This window comes from Seriola lalandi, unplaced genomic scaffold (genome assembly GCF_002814215.2).
Source record: "Seriola lalandi dorsalis isolate HSWRI2012SDOR001 ecotype SW California unplaced genomic scaffold, Sedor1 jcf7180002054648, whole genome shotgun sequence".
In the NCBI taxonomy this organism is placed as follows: Eukaryota; Metazoa; Chordata; class Actinopteri; order Carangiformes; family Carangidae; genus Seriola; species Seriola lalandi.
The window spans coordinates 1-9,701 of record NW_019525201.1 but is presented as its reverse complement, the minus strand read 5'-3'; the positions used below and the strand labels follow the sequence as shown (position 1 = coordinate 9,701).

Here is a 9,701-nt window from a genome sequence, read left to right as displayed (position 1 = left end):
ACACACACACACACACACACACACATAGTGTGACTCCTTGTGTTCTGCTGTGTTCTGTTGTTGTCATGGAAACACTTTGAAGTGTGAGGTTCAGTGCTCAGGTGGTGAGTGTTTCCACTGAGTCACATCACTGAGAATAGCTCACGTTACTTCCTCTTCAGCTGGAACAGAGGTGTAATCTGCTGTAAACTCTGTCCTCAGGTCTGATCCACAGACACCACCATCAGCCGCTCATCTCCACCGATCAGAAGGTGATCACTGGACGTCCAGAGGATCTGATTGGCTCCCGCTCCCCGCTCCTCATCAAGGTCCATGGTGGGTTTACAAACTCCTTCTTACATATGGTTCCTGTGTAGTCTGTGGACATTATATCATATATATCATATATATATATATATATATGATCATGTGTTGGACTCTATAGATGTAAAGATGAAGGCTGCGTTGCCACGCTGACAAACCACACAACAAACAGCAACACATACTGCAGAGCTTAAACTGTAGCGGGGATGAAATGCTTATTCATCCATTCATCCATTTACTCATTGGTCATGCTGCTGCTTCTCAGATCAAGGATGAACTTTCAAGCTCAACTTAATAAACGTAATTTAATTAATTTAATTGCAGTATCAGGTAAATGAAGTAACAAGCACTCCTCATTCAGAGGCTTCGTTCATAAGATTTTATTTTATATTTAATGACTGTTTCAGGGTCACATGTTTTTAGTTTTAAGTATCAGGCCACAGTGTTTGTTGGACCCCGGTCTCAGCTGTGACCCACCTCATGTTGTCAGCATGTTGTTTAGCAGGATCTCAGGTGAAACAGCTGAGTTGAGTTTGGGTTTCACTCTGGACAAACACATGATCACTCCAGGCAGGAAGTGAACATCTGTGAGAGCAAGCGGGTGTAATATATTACTCTATGTTTGCACACAGAGCGTCATGAGACTGTCTCACACTGAGGTCGCTAACACGTCTCATTACGTATCTACATCTGTGTCTGTGAGAGTAAATCTGAACCCGTCAGTTCTGACCAGGGATGGATACAGACTCCTCCAGCACCTGTGCTGTGTGTGCAGGTGTGCTGATGCTGACTGTCTGGATGTGGACGGTGAACACGGCCGTCTTCGTCGCTCGCCACTACAAACACTGCTGGCCTGACACCACCGTGCTGGGACAAAGACTCTGGTTTCAGGTGAGAACACCGACACGTCTCCGTCCTCTGAGACATTTCACTGACTGAATAATCCATGAGTTTAATAATCAGGTTCTGAGTTCGCTGCTCTGGGGTCAGTTTCCATGGTGACCAACGTTGGTTCGAACCACAGTGTTTCCAGATGTGTCCGGCCTGTCACAGCTTTGTAATATCACGCCTAAACAACAACAATAAGTATTATAATTGTTGTTGTTGTAAATAAAAATAGCACTAATCATAATAATATTGGTAATACACTTATTGTAGAAGAAGAACTATTAGCTGAGCTATTATAATGCATGTAGTGAAGCAGGCTCTGTAGTGTAGTGTCATGATCACATGGATCTGGGTTTGAATCCCAGGCCTGGAAGTACGACACCAGTGATCCAGTCTTCATCAGGCCCCTCCCCCTCTCCTCCTCTCCGCAGATCCATCGGACCATGATGCTCTTGGCTGTGGTCCTAACTAGTGTGGCCTTCACGCTGCCTTTCATATACAGGAGGGGATGGAGCGAGGTAAGTGTGTGTGTGTGTGTGTGTGTGTGTGTGTGTGTGTGTGTGTGTACCCCCTCCATGCTCGTCCACCTGTCCCTCCATCTGTCTCACCGGCTCTGAAGCTGGTGCTGTGTGTTTGAGTCAGTCCCACAACAACAACAACTCATTGTGTTGTCACGGCCTGTTCTTGTGTTGATGGATCAGACTGTGTGTGTGTGTGTGTGTGTGTGTGTGTGTGTGTGTGTGTGTGTGTGTGTACGTGTGTGTACTTGTAGAAACTTTGCAGCAGCAGATTCTCCTGCTGGGATAAAGAGACTCTTCTCTGTTTCCTGTGGAGCGTCTCTCAGAGCAACATGTCGGCTTTGCTCTCTAAAATGTGGTTATCCAGCAGCTCCTCATATTTCTCTGTATGTTTATCTTTGAAAGAGGCTGAGCCCTTTTCATTTTAAAGACCCCCCCCCCCCCAGGACAAGCTTTACAGGCTGTACATTGGTATGGCTGTAATGGTGCATTCACACATGATTTTCCAGCCAGTGAACGACATGCTGACGGTCTCCACTGTTTGAGTCTGTGTGTGTGACATTAGATAAACACCTTATTTGTTCTTTTAGAGACACAGCAGGATGAGACAGATTCATCTGTATAGCCTCAAACTCAGAGGACTGAATGTGCTTAACACAAACAAAAGAAGCATAACATAGAAGTGAGGAGATTAATGAGGAAACAGTATAAAACAGTGTAAAGCAGATTATATCTAATTGAAGTGCCGGATTAAAAGATTAAATGAAGGCAGTTTTTATCTTCGGTTGGGCAGAGATGATTGGATCCATTGGGAGCTGCTTCCAGCAGGGGGCAGCACAGTGGCTGATTTGACCCTGTGTAGTTTCAGCTCTAAATGTTTATTTCCAAATGATGCACTTCTCTGTGAGCTAGTGCTTTGAGCTAAATGCTACATGCTCACATTGACAATGCTGACATGTTGTGGTTAACACGTGTTAAACATGAGTCATCTTAGTTCAGTATCACAGCATGTTCAAGTTCCTCCAGACGTGTTTTAACTCTGTGAAATCCTCTGATTCATATTTAGTTCAACATGTTTCACACATTAAACTGGGTCTGAAGCTCGTCTCCTCTCACTTCCTGGTTGAGAAATCTGGATCAGCCCCGCCCACCACCTGCTGGCTCCAGGTGGACAGGTGAAAGAGCAGAGAGCATCAAGATGGTGAGAGGAGAAATCATCAGAGAGACTCAGCCACATGTTTGAGCCTCAGTCAGACCCAGACTCAGAGGAGGAGTCTGAGACCAGAACCAGAGACTAGCAGACGGGTGTGTGTGTGTGTGTGTGTGTGTGTGTGTGTGTGTGTGTGTGTGTGTGTGTGATTGATATGATTATTATCTTTGATCTTTTCTTCAGTAAGTCAAACTTTCTCTTCCTGTATTTTCTTCTTCTGCTGTGAATCGTCTAAACACTGTAGCTAACTGTGTGTTTGTGTGACTCACCAGTATTATTCACACACTGTTGAATCCTGACTCACCACAGAAGCTTTAGATGTCAGGACTGTACCTCTGAACACTCTACCTGCAGCTTCCTCCACCTGCAGCTTCCTCTACCTGCAGCTTCCTCCACCTGCAGCTTACTCTACCTGCAGCTTCCTCCACCTGCTCAGACATAATGAGTCTGTTGGACGTGGAGCTGCTGCAGGTGGAGACAGGAACAGCAGCACAGGCTGGAGAATCTGAGTCAGGCTCAAAGAGTTCAAATCAAGTTTGAGCTTTAAAGAAGAAGTGTTCAGATATGAAGTCCAACACGTCTGACTGCTACGTGTCAACACAGACACCAAGGCAAAGATTCACCTGCTAAACTCTTAAAAATCCACTTAAGATTTCAATTAAGGTTCTTCACATGTTTAAATTCTTTATTGTAGGGCAGCAGTTTATATTTACACAACGTACATCAGGAAAAGGCCGTCCACAGTTTTTCAAACTTTAAGAGCTTTGAACAGTTTGGTGCAATGGGAACCAAAATATAATAAAGCTAAATAAAATGAAATAAACCATTAGGTCAGATTAAAATAACATTACAGGGACAATCATTTAATACTTCACTTTACTTTCCTCTTCGTCCAGTTTATTCAACTCAGTTTTCCTCAGAGAGAGAAGGTGGTTCTTCACATTTATAAATGAATGTTTTTCCATTTTATAAGAAGTTTAAATTCAAAACGTGTTTTTTTTTTTTTTTTTTTTTTTTTTTTATGGCTTCAATCATCAAATGGAAATATTCCAGACGTTCAGCCTTTTACATTTGGTATCAGTGGAAGAAATTTAGATTTAAATGATGAGAAATATGAGCCTGCATTTAATAAACTTGTAAGAATTAGAGTTAAGAATGATACTAAGAGTCAAGTCAGAGACGAGTCCTGGTTTGAACTCCTAAATATCACATGTTTAATATTAATCAGGACGGCCTCCATGAGTCTGTGAGGAGATTATCACATCACCAGATAATCTGGGCTGAACATCAGAACTGAACCAGGTCCAGGACCAGATTCCCGGGGGGGGGGGGGCTGAGACAGGATTAAATCAGACCAAACCTCCTCCAGTCTGAGCTCAGCTTCAGGAGTAAAAGACCTCATCACTGAAAGTGAAGAAAAAGATCAAGAGTCTTAATTTGTGATTATAGAGAAGAGCTCAGATGATCACATGACAGTTCATGTACAGAGCATTCAGAAAGTCTTCAGACCCCTGATGATTTTACATGTTGGTGTGTTGCAGCCTGTTAACATAAGAGATAATATTTTCCCCTCTTCAGTCTGCACTCAATAGACCACAGTGACAACGTGAAGACATTTAGCAAATACTATTTAATACTTTAATACTATTAAAAACTTAAAACTCACATTGACAGAAGTATTCAGACACTTTACTACGACACTTCAGGTTCCTCCATCTGAGGTGTTTCTACTGTATACCTTGACTGGAGTCCACCTGTGGTAAAGTCAGCTGTCTATATCAGGTCATATAGAACCACACCTGTCTATATCAGGTGGAAGCAGCTGCTGCAGAGCTCAGAGACAGGACAGACTATGTCTTTTAGGCTGCAACATCACAACATGTCACACAATAAAACACTTTCTGAATGATTTCACTCCGTCTCACTCTTCATTCAAGTCCTGGTATTTCCCCACTAATTATTATTATCATTATTATTATAACTGTTATTCTGTAAAAACAAAAATTCCCAGCAGCAATGAACACATTAAATCTAATTTTAATATCAAGTGGCCTGTAGGTGTCTGTGTTTCCCCGTGACAACATCTGGACGCACCGACTCAGTCCGCCACCTGTGAATCATGAATTACTGTTGAATTACAATTACATGTTACTGGAGGCAGAGGAATGTAGTTCAGCTGTTTGCTCTCTCTCACTTTAATACAGACTTATGATATAAGTTTGTGTGTGTAGACACTGTGTCTACTTACATCACTTGTATCATCTACCTCAGTCTCAGGAGAGTCAGCGTGGCAGAGTGAGGGAGAACCACGTCAGTGTTTTCTGGTGCTCAGACATTGACTTTAAACATCAGGATTTTTCTGACAGACTGATGTTCTGTGCTCGCTGTCTGCCTGCAGAGTTAAGTGTTTGTGACCACAGGAGTTTTTACTGAGGCAGATTCACTGACGTCACTCACTCTGATGCAAAACACAATAGTGAATGGTCTGTTTCCATTAAGTGATCTCTTTCCAATTAAACATGAGGACAGATTTCCAGCAGTCTGCCTCTCTGAAAATCAGTCTCATGAGAGTGTAGACATTTATTTTAATTCCCATGTTTCCATCTTAGTTCACTACATCAAGTGACATATTAAGCAGGTTAATGGAAAACTGCACATATATATATATAGATATATATATATATATATAGATATATATACACACAGGTATTATTACATCCATGTATTTCCATGTCATGCCAGTTATGAAATCTCTATATTTTACTTGCATATTTTCTTTCTGCTGCTTGTTATTAAAGAGGATGTTAAACCTGGTGAGCTTTAGTTACCTCAGTGGAGGAACAGCTGATAAAATGATGAAAATAATGATGAATATAATGACACTGCTGCTGCTGATGGGAATAATGATATAGTAATATAATAACAATAACACACTGAAACACAGAGAACCAGCAGGAAAACATAAATGAGTAAGAAGATGCATTGAATTGTTTTAATTGAATGAATGACTTGAATCACAGTCTGTCCCTTTAAACACAGTCAAACTATTGAAACCTGCTGAATCAGTTTATTGTTGGTCTGTTGTGTGTAAACATCAGTTTTCAGATCACTGACCTCCTGTATTTACTGTAACTGATGAGGGATTATCAGCATCATCAGCTGTTCAGTGTCAGTTTGACCAAATTATCTGATCACCTGTCGGCTCGTTAACAACCTGTCTCAGGATCACCTGATAGAGGCGATTGATGAAGACTGAAATCATTCACTGCTCCTCTTCCTCTCTGCTTCCTCCTCTCTCAGGGTGCCAGCTCTCACCCTTACATAGGCTGCGCTGTCATGGCTCTGTGTGTCATCCAGCCAATTATGGCGGTTCTCAGACCGGTGCCAGAGTCCCCCAGGTAAGACCTCAGACCGGATTTTAATAACTCCCTGACTCGCTCATCACTGTCTCCAGTAAGTGGATTTGATCTGTGAGAAAACCCATCCATGTGAACTGATCCAGGTCCTGTCTCTTCACTGCAGGAGGATCATCTTCAGCTGGCTGCACTCTGGAGCCGGCACAGCTGCACAGATACTCTCCAGTAAGACGACGATCAGTGTTTCTGCTGCTACTGCTCACAGTGTGGACCATGACTCGAAGACGTGTTTATATATCCATGAAGTGACCAGAGCAAAATTCAGTTGTTCTCAATACACATAATCCCAGTGTCCCAGCAGAACCTCACACTGTAGACTTACATCAGACTGCTCATACACTGATTGTGTCAAAATGAATTCTTCACAGTTAGATCTAAATCAGAGTCACACTAACACTGATGAGACTTTACTGAAGTAAGTTCATTGTTTATGGAGAAACTAGTTTGTTTGAGTGAAAGTGACTGAAATGCTGATAAAGTAAGAAACAATTTTAATTAAATCAGCAGTAAGATCAAATTATTGAAGTCATTCATTGAAGGTGGTAGATGGGGTGGTGTGAGGTTGTGATCCACAGTCAGTGTTTGATCTGCAGTAGATTTAGAGAAGCAGCAGGAGCACCGGGACACAGCTGAGAGATGAGCTGCAGAGAAACGTTTTACACACTTTAAAAATACAAACAGGAAAAAATAATGTATGATATAAATGTCATTTTATTTTGAATATTTTTACCTCTTTATCTGCCATCAAACACATCTTTCCTTTGGAACAATTTTTCAACTTGTTGGACTACTGTATTCCTACGCACAAGCACACCCACGCTTAGCTCTGTCTGACTCAAACAGCTGGTCAGAGTGAGTCGCTGTAGTCATGTGTATATATACCTGTAGTTTAGTCTTTAGGATAAACCCCTCGAGATGAACCGTCTAACATAAACCATCTACATAAAATCTACTGTCTTGTATTCTGTGTACAGAAACCAAATCATCTGAAGCATGAACAGTTATTCTCTAGACAGGAAGTCGCACCATATTTAAACCTGTGGAATGATGTTAGTTGCACTTGTGTGTAGGAATACGGTCGTTCAACGGTTGAAAGAAACGGTTCCAAAATAAAGTGCTGTTTGACTGAAGATAAAGAGGTGAGAATATTGAAAGTGAAGGGACACTTCAGCTGATATTAGTTCTTCTTCTCTGGATATTTAAGTGTGTAAAACATTTTTTTCTCTGCAGCTCATCACTCAGCTCCTGCTGCTTCTCTAAATCTACTGCAGGTTAAACACCGACTGGATCAGTAATGACCTCAACTATCACTTTTATATATAATATTGAGTAAACTTTAATGTGTCTTGTTCACTAATAAACACAATACAGTGCATTTATGAAAACTTTATTTTAGATGACATAACAGTAATTCAATTCAACAGTTCAAACATTTTCCATCCTAAAAAATATCCTAATGCATTTTGTCAGGTCAGACCTTCAACTTTACTGCACTCAGGTTCATCATCACCTGTAGAATAAAGTTTAAGGACACAGTTCATACTGTGGATTAGATCAGACAGGAAGTACGTGGTTGACTGGTCCTCTCTCCCCCCAGCGGTGTGTGTGTTCCTGGGTGCTGCTCAGCAGGCGCTGCTGTTACCCAGTCCCTGGTCTCCCTCAGGGCTGACTGCCTGGCTGCTGTGGATCCTGCTGGCAGAGCTGCTGCTGCTGATCCACAGAAGAAGAGGTACTACAGTCTGACCCAGTGTTACTGTATGACAGAGTTGATCTAAGATTTAGTTAACACATCAGTTCATTCATCACCTCAACATATGCAGCCATACCACTAGTGGACTCCTCCACACACACTTTAATGTTCTCTCCTGCTGCTGTGGATTAGTTTTTAATGCCTGGAGTAAACAGCTGGTTATTGCCTGTTGGTTTCAATTAGCAGTGAGTGCTGCTGCTGCTGCAGTAGCAACGCAATCTGTTGTGTTCCAGCACATTACGACTAAAACCAAAAAATAATTATGATTATTCTGTTTGTTTGTGTGTGTGTGTGTGTGTGTGTGTGAGAGAGAGAGAGGTAGGTGTATTCATGTGGGAGTGAGTGTGAATACTAAATAGCTTGGAAATGTCACCCATCTGTATTTGTCTTTTAATGAAAGACCTGAAACGGACTGGGGAGGAGGAGAAGAGTGAGGGCTGTGTTCTGTCAGTGATGTTCAGGATTTCGACACTGCAGAACCGTCTATACCATGATGTGTCTCTACTCTCTACTTAACAAACATATCTGACTCCCTCCACAGAAAACAGCAGCAGTGACGACACAGAGAATATTCTGTTTTCTCAGTTTGAGAAGTGGCATCGTGAAGAGGTGAGACCTGCTGAGCTTTAGTCATATATATATATATATTATACATGCACACCTCACTGACTATAGGATGACTTACTATAATATGGCTTATTATACTATGACTTAATACAATATGAATTAATATACTATGACCTACTACACTATGACTTACTATCAAGGACATAGGTTTGCATATGAATGGTAGGGGCATGTCCTTACCAATATTTGGGAGGACAGAATACTATCAATATTTAAGTGAACTCGTTCACACTGTGTTTGAAGTCATAGTAAATCTTTCCAATGTTCTGTCCAACAGGCTACTAGTCAAAGACAATTGATTTAGGCGTGCTAGCATTTGATTGACTGAAAGGGCGGGGGGCTATCTGAAGGCTCACGTCATGTGAGAATATCACACTGGAATCTGACGTAACCAGGGAAATATCAACTCGTTATTTAACCGTGGTAGCTAGCGTTAACTAGCAAGCTGACCCTGGCTTTTGTCTCCTGTACGCTAACAAGCAGGTTGACGGAATACACATGAAATAGTGGATATATCAATGTATGAGTTTAATTTCTGACATTTTTCTGATATTTTTGATGCCTTACTATACTATGACATTTATAATAATTTTGATTTCTTCACTAAACTATGACGCCTTAATGACAGTTTTGATACCCTACTGTACTATGACGTTTTTAATACCTTACCTATACTATGACGTTTTTCTGATATTTTTGATGCCTAACTAAACTATGACATTTTTATGTTTTTGATACCTCACTATGCTGTGACGTTTTTTGACGTTTTTATGACTTACCTATACTATGACGTTTTTACGACGTTTTTGATGCCTTACTATACTATGACGTTTTTATGGCGTTTTGGATGCCTTACTATACTATGACGTTTTTATGACGTTTTTGATGCCTTACTATACTATGACGTTTTTATGACGTTTTTATGACGTTTTTGATGCCTTACTATACTATGACGTTTTTATGGCGTTTTGGATGCCTTACTATACTAT

The 9,701-nt window shown here is 41.1% G+C and overlaps 1 protein-coding gene across 1 annotated transcript in view; it reads left to right on the top strand.

The window, feature by feature from the left end:
* Window positions 1–8,694, top strand: part of LOC111665501 (ferric reductase 1) — a gene marked incomplete at its 3' end in the record, with an annotated part of 16,079 nt that extends 7,385 nt beyond the window's left edge. Inside the window, exons 13-19 of the mRNA XM_087177763.1 lie at window positions 202–315; window positions 1,079–1,194; window positions 1,623–1,709; window positions 6,220–6,317; window positions 6,442–6,500; window positions 7,933–8,064; window positions 8,627–8,694. Coding sequence (XP_087033889.1) covers window positions 202–315; window positions 1,079–1,194; window positions 1,623–1,709; window positions 6,220–6,317; window positions 6,442–6,500; window positions 7,933–8,064; window positions 8,627–8,694 — 674 coding nt within the window. The remainder of the gene's footprint in view (window positions 1–201; window positions 316–1,078; window positions 1,195–1,622; window positions 1,710–6,219; window positions 6,318–6,441; window positions 6,501–7,932; window positions 8,065–8,626) is intronic.
* Window positions 8,695–9,701: the final 1,007 nt, after the last annotated feature.